This window comes from Equus caballus, chromosome 11 (genome assembly GCF_041296265.1).
Source record: "Equus caballus isolate H_3958 breed thoroughbred chromosome 11, TB-T2T, whole genome shotgun sequence".
Taxonomy (NCBI): Eukaryota; Metazoa; Chordata; class Mammalia; order Perissodactyla; family Equidae; genus Equus; species Equus caballus.
Genome location: NC_091694.1, coordinates 26,056,444 through 26,070,402, shown reverse-complemented (window position 1 = coordinate 26,070,402; position 13,959 = coordinate 26,056,444). Strand labels below are relative to the sequence as shown.

The 13,959-nt window shown below is 56.9% G+C and overlaps 1 protein-coding gene across 1 annotated transcript; it reads right to left on the bottom strand.

The window, feature by feature from the left end:
* Nucleotides 1-1,114: 1,114 nt before the first annotated feature.
* Nucleotides 1,115-13,778, bottom strand: TMEM92 (transmembrane protein 92). Its single transcript, XM_023652711.2, has 7 exons — nucleotides 13,626-13,778; nucleotides 8,066-8,128; nucleotides 5,828-6,061; nucleotides 3,245-3,270; nucleotides 2,324-2,398; nucleotides 1,957-2,152; nucleotides 1,115-1,729 (listed from the first exon to the last, which is right to left on the bottom strand). Exons 3-7 carry the CDS (start codon nucleotides 5,894-5,896, stop codon nucleotides 1,616-1,618), a joined length of 480 nt encoding a protein of 159 aa, XP_023508479.1. The 5' UTR covers nucleotides 5,897-6,061; nucleotides 8,066-8,128; nucleotides 13,626-13,778; the 3' UTR covers nucleotides 1,115-1,615.
* Between the last annotated feature and the right edge of the window lie 181 nt (nucleotides 13,779-13,959).

Genomic DNA, 13,959 nt, shown 5'->3' with positions numbered 1-13,959 from the left:
TTGGAGCTGGTTACACTTACACAAAGCACTCACATATCCTCCTTCTGCTCCCCCCACCCCTCGCACCCCATCAGCCCCTGAAACTGAAGGGAAACTTCCTATGGCTGGGCTCCTTCTCCTACTGCCAATTCTGGCACTATGTCCTCAGTAACTACTGTTCTCCCCTCTGGGGCCCTGTCTCCAGCAGGAACCCCAGCCAGACAGCCCATGTTCCTAGCATCTTTGGGGAAGGCTGAACAATCTCCCTGCCCCGTACCTGGGTCCTGATGCCCCAAGGATGGGTATTATTGGGAGAGCCATGGAGGATGCATCCCTGCCAGCACACCAGGCCCAGCTCTACCTCCAATCCTCCCAGAAGCTCTGGCCAGCTTTGCTGCTATGCCCTCCACCTGGGGAGGAAGGCTGGCATTCATGGGCTACAGGGGAGCAGCGCAAAGGCAGGGTCAGGGGGGAGGAGCCCAGCCCTGCCTGAGCCCCAAGACACTGGCACGGGGGTCCCTCTCACTCTGCATGCCCTGTGCCAGCCTCCTAGCTCCACACTTTGCTGCAGACCCCCACAGGGACCAGTGCCCCTCAAAGACTCTCGCACGCTGCAATGGTGAATGACTCTTTCCTCTTAAGGGTTAACCTCACAGATGGGGCTGAGGTGGCGGTGCCCAGAACCACACAAGGTGGAAGAGAAGAGTGGGTCTGCCCTCTCCTCTCCTCGCTCCAGGAGATTCCAGGGGGGCGCTGATCAAGGAGTCTGGAGGCCCTACCCCACAGATGGCCCGCCTCCCTGACTCCTCTCCTTTGCCCCCTTCTCAGCCCCATGGAGTCAGGGAGCTGAGCTCTGTCTCCTTGGGAAAGCAGTGGGAGGATTGGATGGGGAAGCACACAACGGTCCCTCACACCCCATCCCCAGCTCCCTGTCCAGGCTCCTTAGCACCCAGAGACCTCAAGAAACCAGCAGTCAAAGCATGTGCAAAGAGCCTTTCCCGGAGGGTGGCCCTGGACCTACTGTCCTCCCAGGCTCATCATCAACCCAGCCAGGGAGGACTCACGCATGGTGGGATTTTGCACGCAGTCCCCCAGCAGAGCCTGGGCTCACCTCCCGCCGCACCCAGAGGCAGACTCTCAGCAACAACCAGCTAAAATTTAGTGAGTACACATGTTGGGGGGAGCAGTACAATGGGGTCTTCATTCAGATAGAAGTGCAAGGTGGCTCAGAGCTCATCCGGTCCCATCTCCCACGGGCGCAGAAACGCCCTCCATAATATCTCACAGCTGGCTGTCCAGTCCAGATTCGTACACTTCCAGAAATGGGGCTCTCTCCACTCCTCGGAGTGGCCCACTCCACTGTCGAGCACCTCTAACTGTTGACATTTTCCTCCTGGCAGCCTCTAAATTGGGCTGGAGGCACAGGGTGGACACTGTTGCTCCAGCCCAGCCCTCGGGACAAGAGAGGCAGCCGGGATGGAGCAGGGGCAGGAAAAAGAATAAGTTAAATCCAAGAATGGCCAGAGATGTGGCAGGATGGGCAGTGGGCATTCCAGGGGTCCCAGGCGTCTCTGGCTTGCTCCAGGAGGCGTGGCGGAGGAGGTGGCTGACGGCAGGATTCCAGGCAGGAGGTGGATCAGAAGGCTGGGTTGTCGACGCCCCTGAGTGTCCCAGCATTCTCTTCAGGCCTGAAGCTGTAGGGAGGGGGTGGCTCCATGGGGGGCAGGCTCAGGACAGGTTTCAGAATAATCTGCAGGGAAGAGAGGGGACACACATTCTTCTTAGGGCCTGTTGCAGGCCATTGCCACTCACCGTGCTGGTGGTGGCATGTTTACCAGGGAGAGGGTGACCTGATGCTTATTGCAGAGCCCTCTCTAGAGTCCAGAGGCCTCCCCTGCCCCTGCTGCTCTAAATATATGGACAATAGGGAGGTATGGACGGCTGAGGAGCAGAGAAGGGATTGGAACAGACACCCACCTCGCTGTAGGGGGGTGGGGGCTCTGAGGCGGACGCCCTGACCCTCTCTGGGGAGGCAATGTGGGGCCGCTCTGGAAGCCTCTCACGATCCACTGGGCTGTCCTGCTCCGGCTCTCTGCAGTTCTGACAGAAGCGCTTGACCAGGCCACAGATGCACAGGAGAGGGAGGATGATCAGGAAGATGATGACAAAGATCCTGGGGTGAGGAACCACCACCGTCACCCAGGGGGACATTGAGCGCCCCCTGCTTCCCTCCCTCCCTCCCTCCCACGACCTACACCCAGCCCCTCGGCAGGAAGTCCAGCCTACCCTATGTGGACCAGGCCCCTCGGAGGACGGAGCCCAGAGGAGCTGGCCCTGGACTCACCTCAAGGGGCCGGAGAAGATCTCATACTCTTGGCAGCAGCTGTCACCACAGCATTTGAATCCCTGGGGGCAGGTGCTGGCAGGGAGCAGAGAGAAGGTGCTGGTACCAAGGTGGGGAGGCAGAAGGATCCCAGCCTCTCCAACACTCACCCATATACTCGGGGCATGAGCCACGCCCCAGCGGGGTGGGGGTTATGGGCCCCCTTCGGCTCAGTGGGAGGAACCTGGGGGTAGGATCAGGACCTGGGTTCCTGGCTCATCTCACCACCAGCCTTGTGCACTTGTGTAAAGCTATGCTCCTTGCTGGACCTCACGTGCCTCATCTATAAAATGGGGGTAATGGATGTCCTGTCGACCTCACTGGGCAGGTGTGGGGATTGAGAGTTGTAGTGGCTACAGCATCACTCTAAGGAGATGGAGAGAGAGGGGCAGCGGGGAGTGTCCAGGAGCTAACTGGAGGAGGAGCGAGCCCCTGCTGGGGCCCATGGAGTAGGAAGCAGGAAGGAGAGGTGCTCCTAGAACATCCAGTGCTGACTTGATAGAAACGCTTTTCTGCCCGAGACCACTGCTCGGTCCCTCCTCATTGTGCACAGGCTTCTTGGCATGTATGTATTAAGGTTGGCACCGACTTTTGTCCCCCTTCCCAGGGGTACCCTCGGAGGGGGGAGGGCCTGAGACTGCAGCGAGGGTGAGCATTCCACCCCCTGTGGAACTGCCCCGGGGTAGGCTGGGGGAGGAAGGAAGGGGGCGCTGTCACCCTCTCCCTCCTTCTCTGGGTTGGGGAGATGAGGGGGAGGATGGTTTCTTCTGGCTGGAAGGGGAGCCGGTGAGGATGGTACCCCCTCCCCATGAAGGCAGACAGGGCAGGATTTGGGGTGTCTCCTTTCCAGACTGGAAGTTATAGCCCAAATCCCAGACTTACAAGAAGATGCCACATTTGGCTGCAGCCTGTGGAAGAAAAGAGGCAGAGGTTAGGGGTCATAAACTGGAGGTGGGGTCTCCCCCCAGACACTGCCCAGGTGCCTGACAGCCAGCAGGTCCCCAATGGATCCATATCTTCCCCCAAGTCTGCTTTCCACCTCACTCCACAAGTTCCCCAGGTCACTGACTGGAGCCCCAGCTGCCACCTGGCGGCCCCAGCTCTCCTTCCCATGCTCAGCACACCCCACACCACATTCGCTCATCCACAGGTCTGTAAGTTTACACCTTCTGGCCACCTCAATCCATCTCCTTTCCATGCCCTCGATGGTCCAGGACGCCAGCAACTCTCCTCCTGCAACCCGAGTCACTCCTGATACTGTGGGCAAGTTCCTATCCCACAAATCTCATCACCTGCCACCTTGCTGGAAGCTCCCTTCAGGGGTTCCCTGGGGCCCAGACCCCCAGCCATCAGCCTTAGCCCTGCTCCCCCTGGGCCCGCTGGCCTGCACACCCACTGGAAGTTCCCTGCACACGCCTGGCTGTTTTACACTTGCGTGCAGGGGCAGGCCCTCTTCCCCCAGCCTCATGGTGTGCGGAACCTCCATTCATCCTTCCGATCCCTGCCTGGGGGGGGGGGGGGGGGGCGGGTCCTTGCTCTGCAAAGCCCGCCAGACCCTCCTCTCCGGACCCAGCTCCTCCCTCCTTCCCTTCCTCTCCTGCACTAGTTCTGCAGGACAACCAGGGTACTGTTACAAAATTTAACCCGATTAATAGCAGTTTGGTGTATAAGCCCTCCTCAGAACATTCTTCCCCCAGATATCCACGAGGCTGGCTCCGGCAGCCCCCTCTCTGACCATCTCACTTAAAATTACATCTACTCCCCCAAAGCACTCCGCTGCCCCTCACTGTGCTTAATTTTTCTGCATGGCTCTTATCAACATCTGTATATTTTATCTTGCTAATTGTCTGTCCCCTCAGTAGAATGGAACCTCCATGAGGGCAGGGATGTTTGTCTATTCATCACTGTTGAAAAGCCAGCAGTCACAATATTGGCAGAATGAATGAAGGAGCATTCATTGTCACCTGGTTTCATTCCATCCTGGTGGCTCCCAGACTGCCCCCCAGACTGCGAGGGAGGAATGCAGGTACAGGAACACCAGGAATGGGTGGTTATGTCACCCCACCCCAGCCTCTGGGGACAACCAACTACAATAAGAAGCGGACTTTCAGGAGACCACCTTATCTTTATAGCTTTACTTGAAATAATAACATTTCAGTTGCTAATGACAACAACAGTTTGGCTAAGAATACCAGTGACAGCCAATAATAGTTGGGCTGATTCCCCTTTTCGGAGCTCAGTCCCCTGTGAGCCTTGGCTGGTGGGGACAGAGAAGGTGAGCGCCACATAGCACACTGGGGTGACTGCAGAGTTGGGGCAGACCAAGGGGTCCGGGGACTGAGCGGCACCCCTTCCCCGTCAGATCCCAGCCTGCCCCTCCTCCCTTTCCTGGCTTCCAGTTAAGGACAGATAATGAACAGGTTTAATACATTAATCCCGAGTTCCTGTTTGGGAGGCGGAGGCAATGTCCCAGGTTCTCTTCTCCCATTTTAACCAGGGGGTGGTCTTGTCTGAGGTGGTTCAGAGCCTGAGTTTGATCAAGTGTTGAGGTGACCTTGGGCAACCTCAGCTTGCTTACCCGTGAACTGGGGCATTAACGCACCTGCGCTCTGCAGCTGTTGGCAGGAATCAAGAGGATGCTCAGCCCAGCGCTGGCACAAACTGATCACTAGTGATGGAGCAGGCAGACCAGGCCTTCAGGGGCAGAGCCGCCCTGAAAGTCGGCACAGCTGTGTGAATGTTCTGGGGAGCGGCCAGGGATTTCCCGCGGATTCTTACACAGAAGTAGGCTAGAAATCCGTGTTCTAGACCCATGTCAGTTTCCAGGATAATCTCCCATCACAAAACTGGATAGACTTCCCCTACCCTGTCTCACGCTCAGAATCACAGATGACAGAGGTCACCCCAGCCTTGGGTCAGGCAGCCAAATCAAATCCTACCACGGGCTGGAATACTAGCCCCTCTCCTAGAAGGGGACAAGGGAGCCTCCTCTCCCCTAGGGCACAAGCAGACAAACACAGTCCCAGAGAGGGCCAGGACTTCCCCAAGGTGACACAGCACTGGAAGGACAGAGCTGGGGAGACAGGCTGGCCAGGCGTCCAGACCTCCGTCCCAGCTAGTGCCCGCTTTCTGACGCAGCAGGAACGAGCGGGAAGGACGAGCCAAGGCTAATACGAGGGCAAAGTCCCCACTCAGAGAGAGACGCTGGGTGTCAATGGTGGTAGGCAGGGGCCAGGTCCCACTACACAGCCGCCCCAGGTGAGGGAACTCAGGTCCTCTCAGGGCCTCCCTCCACTGCCCCCACCTTCACTTCCCCAGCAAAAAAAGAGAAAGGAAATTGCTTAATTGCGTGTGGTCACGAGGAAATCCTGACAATGGAAGGTGGTGACCGGACTTCAGAAGCAGGCCCCTGTGCCACAAGGGTAGGCCCGGAAGGTTCAACAGCTTCACCTCCCAAGCGCTCACCTGTTGGAGGCCGGCCAGGAGGCTGAGCAGCAGGGAGAATACGAGGCCGGAGACCCAGGCGTCGGACATCCTGGCATGGGGGCCACTGAGCTTCCGTGTGTAGGGGGAGGAGGGCAGAGGCGGGGCCGCGACCTCTCCCACTTCTCTCCACCTATGGGGCCCCGCCTCGGGTGGGGGAGGAGCCTATGCCCAGGGACGGGCTGGACTTGGGGCGGGGAGGGGAGAGGAAGAGGTCTGGGTTGGGTTTTAGGAATTGGGAGGTTGAAGAGATTTTAACAGATAAAAGAAGATTGTAGGGTCAGTTCACGACTGCTGAGCTACTCCTTCCTAACCCCCAACTCCTCCACCCCTACGTGGTCCCAGGCTTAAGGGCGGGAGTGCTGTGCCTGGCAAGGGGAGAGGGGGTGCAGGCAGAGGGAGCAAGAACACTGGAAGTCCCTTCCCACTTGGACTTCTGGGGGCCAGAGGTTAAGAGAAAGGGGAGGCGAAGGCTCTGGAGTGGATTGAGGGGATTGTATGGGGGAGGTGTCATCTTGATTTTTTGGCCAAGAAGGGAGGGAGGGGCGGCCTGGCTGATTTCTGGGGAAGATTCAGGACACGGCACTGGTACATTCACTCCCTCCCCACCTCCCTTGAAATCCTGGGAGGAGGTGTTGGTACGCTTCCTCCATTTGACTACAGGGGAAATTAAGGCCCCGGGATTCAGAGACTTGCCCCCCGGGGCCGCAGCTGGGGCAGAGCGGCAGCCCGGAGAGCGGGCCCATCCGCATTCCTGGAAAGACCCCGCGGAGGCGGTATCAGCGGGGAGGGGCCGGATTCCGACCATCGGCGGCTGCGCCCCAGCGCTCGGGGCGCCGTGCTTCCCGATTCGGCCGACAGGTGGCAGCATCGCCCAACGCGGGATTCCCCGGGAGCGGGAGGCGCGGGGCCGGGACCTGGGGCTGCGGTTCCCTGAGCTCCCTCCTAGGAGAGCCGGCTGGTGGGCGGGGTGGGAGGCCGTCTCCGAGGGTGATAGGCGCAGGCTGAGAGCCAGACGCCCAAACAGGGATGAAACTTGTGGAGATCGTGCGGGAGTTGGAGAGATGGAGCCAGGACGCCTGGGGAGGGGGCGAAGTGGAGATGGTGGGTGGGGTGCTGCTCCCTGACCCGAGGAAAGGGGGAGGGGGCTCCGGGAAAGGCTCTGTTCTTAGGTCTTTAGATGTCTCCTGCTGTCTCAGTTCTGACTTTGCTAGTGAAAAATGTCCTGAACTTAGGAAAGGACAGCCGTCCTCCTGTGACCGCTTTCTCTTTAACTCTGGTTGTCATCTCTCCCAGTTGTATCTGTCTTGTATTTAACCTCTCTTCGTCCCTCCCCGTTTCTGTCAATCTGTCTTCCTGTTTCAGTTTCTTGCCTCTCTGGCTCCATGTGGCTTCTCTGCGTTCCTGTGTGTTCTGTTTTCCCATCTCTGTTCTCTCTGCCTGGATCTCGCTTTGTCTGGGCGGGAGAATCTGTGTGTCTCTGTCTTTCCATTTACCTTGTCCCTGGTTTGGTCCTGTGTCTTCCTGTCTCTTTGTCTGTTTCTCACTGACTCTCCTAGTCTCTCTCTCCCAGTATATCTCTCTCTGATCCCTCTGCTCTTCCCCTCTTTCCCTGTCTCTGTTTCTCATTATCTCTTGGCCCTTTTCGGCCCCGGAGGACAGAATCTTCCATTCTTCTGATCCAAGTGGCATTGGGGTCTGGCCCCAGAGAATGCCCTCTCTATTTGCAGTTGCTGGTGACTCTGAGCTTGAAGAAGGGAATAAAGACACACCTCTTCCCTCGTTCCCCTGGAGTTGGCTCTGGACCCAGCCTGCCCCTCTGCCAAGGAGGACCTAGTCCAGAGAGCGCTGGAGCCTTCTCCCAGCAGCACCCACACTGCTGCCTCCTTAGTGAGGTCCTTGCTGACTTGGGCTTCCAGGGCTGTCCTGCCTCTGCCCTGGCCCCACTGGAACAACACCCGAGGCCTGGGGTATCTCTCCCACACCCCCTGCCACTCTGCCCAGGCCTGGGGCCCTACAGAGATGTGGCCCTTAGGGGAGGGGAAGATGGGTGAGCTTAGGGGAGGCGAGTGTCCTGGGGAGTGAAATGAGGGTGCCAAGAAGGGCGTGGGGAGGCCTGAGGGGTAGGCTTGGGAGTCTGGGAGGGCTTGAGAGGGGCAGGGACCAGGCAGGCACCAGTGCCCCAAGGAGGGGCTGGAGGAGGGCAGAGACTGGCATTACCTCCTCTGGCTCTCTGCTTCCACCTGACACAGATTTATGGTTGCCAGACAAAAAACAGGATGCCTAAGGAGACATGAACAGACATTTCTCTAAAGAAGATATATGGATGGCCAACAGGCGCATGAAAAGATGTTCATCATCGCTGATCAGGGAAATACAAATCAAAACTACACTAAGATATCACCTTACACCCATTAGAATGACAAAAATAACCAAAACAAATAGTAACAAATGTTGGAGAGGTTGCGGAGAAAAAGGAACCCTCATACTCTGCTGGTGGGAATGCAAACTGGAGCAGCCACTATGGAAAACAGTATGGAGATTCCTCAAAAAATTAAAAATAGAACTACCATACGACCCAGCTATCCTACTACTGGGTATCTATCCAAAGAGCTTGAAGTCAGCAATCCCAAAAGTCCCGTGCACCCCAATGTTCATTGCAGCATTATTTACAATAGCCAAGACGTGGAAGCAACCTAACTGCCCATCAACAGATGAATGGATAAAGAAGATATGGTACATATATACAATGGAATACTACTCAGCTGCAAAACAGAACAAAATCATTCCATTTGCAACAACATGGATGGACCTTGAGGGAATTATGTTAAATGAAATAAGCCAGATAGAGAAGGACAATCTCTGTATGACTCCACTCATATGAGGAATTTAAAAATGCAGACAAAGAGAACAGATTAGTGGCTACCAGGGGAAAGGGGAATGAGGGGTGGGCACAAAGGGTGAAGTGGTGCACCTACAACACGACTGACAAACAATAATGTACAACTGAAATTTCACAAGATTGTAACCTATCATTAACTCAATAAAAATTAAATTAAAAAATGTTTAAATAGATAAAATTTATTTATCTATCTAAAAAAAAAACCACCAAAAAACACAGGATGCCCAGTTAAGTTTGAGTTTCAGATGAACAACTAAGTTTTGGTATAAGTATGTCCCAAATAAAATTTATTCGTTGTTTACCTGAAATTCAAATTTAACTGAGTGTCCTGTATTTTTATTCGTTAAATCTGGCAACTCTACCCATGTCCTTAAAATGTCATAGGAACAGACATTGGAGAATGGCTCCTCCACCTGGTGCCCCACATCTTCCCAATGGGAAAATGAGGCTTGCGGGGCAGAGTCCAGAGGTCTTCTGGAACCTGCCTTGGGTCCCCAGTGTTTTCCATGACACCAAACTAATCTTCTATGCTCCTTCCTGTATAGGGGGACGGGGTGCAGGGCCTAGAGGTGGGTGGTCCCAGCTCAGGCCAAGAACACTAAGCCCTGTTGTCAGCATCCATCATGGCTCCTGGGGCCCCAGCATTCTTGGTGGGTGAGGTCAGGTGGGGGTGGGGGCACAGAGGGGCCCCAGACTGACCAGACAGGGAGCTGTTCGTGTCTAGAGGCAGGAGAGTCCTGGATAAGGGCAACATCTTCTGTGCAACACTTAATCTGGCCATGGGAGGGAAGTGTGTGCGCGCGTGCGCGTGCACGTGCATGCTCAGGCTTGCAGGGACCTGGGCGGGGAGGTCCAGAGACCTCATGCCGTCAGTGGGTCCCCCTAGATTCCATGCCAAATTCCATCTGTGGTTTCCCAAAAGCGGCAAAGTTGAAATGTCTTCATACTCGCTCGCTTGCCGCCTCCCCAGCCCATTCGCTGAAGAAGGAGCTGATTGTCTGTGCGTCCTACAAGGACCCAGCTGGAAGGGCCCCGGAGGTCAGCTGGGCCACTCGCTCCCTTCTCAGAGAAGCCAGCTGGAGCCCAGAGGGGCAGGAAGGCCAAGTCACACGGGCCACTGGGGCTGAGTCAGGACCAGAATCACGCAGGTCTGGAGACCCCACAGCCAGAGGCAGCCTCAGAGGCAGCACACACGTCAGGCCTGGGGAGCTGCTGCTCCAGATGGAGGAACCCCCCACTGAAGGTTGAGGTAGGAGGCCTTGTCAGGCCTGGCTCAGCCCAGCCTGCGGAGCCAGGCCCTGGGTGGGGGAGAAGAGCCAGGCTGAGCTCTGTTCCTCTCAGCCCCCCTCCCTGCCATACTGTGGGGACACCAATACCCATAATGGCTTATGGCACTGGGCTGAGATCTTTCCTTCCAAAGCCTCCGGGACATCTGCTCTAGCCCGGCTCTGCCTGCAGGGACAGTATTGTGTTGTGTTAGGAATTGTGCCACCACCACATTGCTATAGTGTGCTGTGTGACCTGAGTCAAGAAACTAAACTTCTCTGTGCCTCTCTAAACTCATCTGTGAAGCAAGGCATTGGATAACAGCACCTCCCGTATCAAATAGGGTCATTGCGAGGATGAAGTAATAAGCCATCCGTGTCTGGCACTCAGTAATGGTAAATAAATGTTAGCTTAATAATAATAAGCAGTAAGTGTTTTGTTCCTGGCAGAGGAGAGGGGCCCAAAGTTCCTCTCTCCATTTCATGCAGAATGAGGTGCCAAGGACTTAAGAGTCTTGCTTCCCTCTGAGCACCGCTCTGGGCCCCTCTGGATGGGCCACAGACTCCAGCTCCAGTTCCCCAGAATGCCCTGCTTACTAGCCCCCTCTGCTGTCCATTCAGTGCTCTGGGCCCCTCCCAAGGGCCAGGTCAGAGAGGCAGGGCCAGTGGCCAACTTCAGAGGACGACTTGATAACGACCCCCTCCTCCTGGAGGGCCACAGAGGACGGGATGTGGCAGTGTGGGCCCCAAGGTTTGAGCAGTTCCCTCTCCTCCTGGTTTGTCCTCCTCTTCTGCTCCCCCACTGCCCACTAAGGCTGGATGGGCCTCGCGGTGGGTGCTCACTCCTCCCTCAGGCTGAGAGCTCGGGGGACGGAGACTGTGCCGGTCACAGGTGTCCCCTCTGCACCCATGCAGTGTGGCTCCCTAGGGCCACCACAACTGTCTTCAACAAGGCCTCCAGCCTGGTCTCCCATTACCCCTGTTGGGGCGTGCCACCCACTTGCTCCCTGTCTTCCAGAGGACCCCCACTTCTGCCTGAATTAAGTCCCATCTCAAAGAGACCTCCAGGGTCCTTCATAACCGCTCCCACCTGCCCGTGCAGTGTGCTCTCCTTCTCCTGCCCACCTGTTCTCCAGCCCCTCACCTGACCACCCTTTCGGCTTCCCTCCTTTCCTCTCCACTGAGAACACCTGTCGCCAACCACTCCCTGAACCGTAACAAAGTCCCACCCATCTTTCAAGGCTCGGCTCAAATACCACCTCCTCCAGAAAGCCTTCCTGGACTTAGATCTTCCCACAAGAAGTGATTGTCCCCTCCCTGCTCACCCACCGTGGCCTTTCCTCTGGGCCTCTCTGACGCCCTTGGCTACTCTCCCTTGAAGATGTGTGTACATGTCCTAATGTTCCCACCAGGCTGCGGGGGCTGGCCCAGTTCTGATTCAGCTTTCATTTCCCCATGGCGCTTTGTTCCAAGTAAACACTGGCTCTGTTGTCACTGAACTGAAGTTGGTTGGGGGCCTCCCAAGGTCATGGACCAGATTTCTCAGAGGGGATAGGGAATGAATTTCCAAAGTCCTTGGTGGGGGGCTCTCGGTTGGGGGTATTGTTCCAGACTGACTGGACTCCCCATCTCCACTGGCTGTGTGTTTTGGGGAGGCCACCTCTTCTGCTTTCTGCTCCCTCCCCGAGGGTACGCATACTCCCCAAGTGAGTAAGATGGCTCCCTAGGGACCGAGCGACTCCTACGTGGTGTGCCACAAGGAATGCTGGGCTCACTGTCCACCTTCCAGGAGGAGGCAGGATGCATGTTGGGTTGCCAGTAGGAATTCTTGGCCAGAGGACCAGGGTCTGAGTCTCCTTCCCAGCATTCTTTTGGAAATTGAAGCCCACTGCCTCTCACCATTCTTAGGGTGATGGGTGTGGGAGTGGGGAAATGACTTCCAGAGTTGACCCCAGCTCTGAGCTGCCAACCTGTGGGCCAAGAGGGTGGAGGGAGGTGTGCCACCTGACAATTAACGGTATAAGGAGCTTATTATCCTAATGAGCGGGTAGAGGAGCTCAGCTAATGCTCACCTTCCCCAAGGCTTAGAGAGACAAAAACGGCATTTGGAGCCATTATCCTTCTAAAGAGTAGGTTTCCGGGGCACAGCCAGGGATGGAAACACCTCCAGGAGGCGGGGTGAGGAGTGAGGCGAAGGCTGAGCTCACAAGCCTTGGCTGGCTGGGGTGGCAGGGTGGCCGATGAGCAGAGCCACTAAGACTCTGGCGGGAGGAGCTGAGCCAAAACCAGGTTAAAGGTCTTGAGAGCGCCACCCCCACCCCCGCACCCTCCCCCCACCCCTGACCCTGGCACCCTCCCTCCGTGGCTCCCTCTCCCCAAGGCTTTCCTGCCCCTCCCCCTCTCCGCAGCCCCACCCTTGCTGTTGACTCTTTGAGATAAGACACTGTAGTCAGAGAGAAGAAAGGGGTTCGGGAGCCCCCAGGGCCCTACTTTATAGCTCTGCTCCTATTGGCCCCTTGAAAGAGGGTTCTACCACACTGGCTTGTACGTTCCTCTGCTCAGATCCAAATGTTACAGGGGATTGTGGTTAGACTTCAGAAGGACTTCCCAGTCCCAAAGAAGCTGGGGGTTGAGGCCAGCCAGTGGAGAAGGTAGCCCCCTCTGTGGGCTGGGCGTATTGAGGGGAGCGCCTCTAAAGGGTCTGGGGGCTCAGACTAAAGTGCAGAGAAGGTACAGCTTGGGACATCCCTGAAGCTGATCACCATCTAGGGACCTGGGAATCTGTAGGCAAGGAAGGAGTGCGAGCAGAGGGACCGGAAGCGAGGCCGGCAGAAACCACATTCTTCTGCAAATCATAGCTCCTCTAAGCCGCCACATCATCTGGCCCCCAGCCGACTTGGCTGCAGTTGTGTGCACGCACGCATGTGTGGGCGTGTGCAGTGTGTCTGTATGTGTATACATATATGTGCATGCATGTATGCACACCACCCCGCCTCCTCTGCTGATGTGGCAGCCCCCACTCAGCCCCCCCCCCCCGCCCCAGCTTCCTTATCACCAGGCCAGCCTATAGGGGGCTGACTGTAGGATCCCCTCACCCCAGTGGCTCTGTTAGCACCTCCTCCCTCTCTTGTTAGCGCCTCACAGCCCCTCTCTTCCTCCGGCCCCTGCTGTCCCCAGAGAGAGGCCCCATGGCTTGCAGCCCAGCTCTTGTCTTTCGACTCCACTTCAGCTTCTCATTTTCCAAAGCTTCCTTCTTCTCGCAACCCCTAAGCCCCCTAACCTCCGCATCCTCCCTCGTCCACAAGGACACGTCCTTTCCTTAACGGGGGAGCTTGGGGGATGAGGTTGGTGACCCTCCAGTTTAGCACACACTCCTCTTCCAGGCTGGGGCACAAAGCCAGCCCCCCCAAATCAGCCTCTCCTGCCTAGAGGGTGGGAGAGGGCAAGTTTGGGAGGGAGCCCTGGACTAGGGGCCAAAGCTAATTCATGGTGCCAGCCGCGCCAGCCTCAAGAGGGCAAATCGCCACTCTCTCTACAGCACTGAGGGGTGGAGGGAGGATGGAGGTACAAGTGTCCTCTTCCGCCTACCCATTCCAGGACAGCTGCGCCCCACCTGAGTCTGGGCTGCCGGGCGGGACAGGGTGGTCCTGCGCCCGGATCCGGAGCCAGGCTGTCAGGCTGCGAGGACTGCAGGTTTCCTCTGCTGAAGGGCCCCTTCCTGGCGGCTTTGATGTGTCTGCGAGGTTAGTGAAGGATGTTTGGCTTCAGGGCCCAGCGCCAGGATAAACTCCCTCTGCCTGCCAGGCCAAACCACTGCCGCCCCAGCGCTCGGCTCAACTGCCTTCCTCAGCCTGGAGCCTGCCTTCCCCAAGGCCAGCGCTGCTCTGCCCACCCATTGGGGTGGGCACCGAATGGCAGTGGTTACTACTACCAGGGAGAGGCCCTGG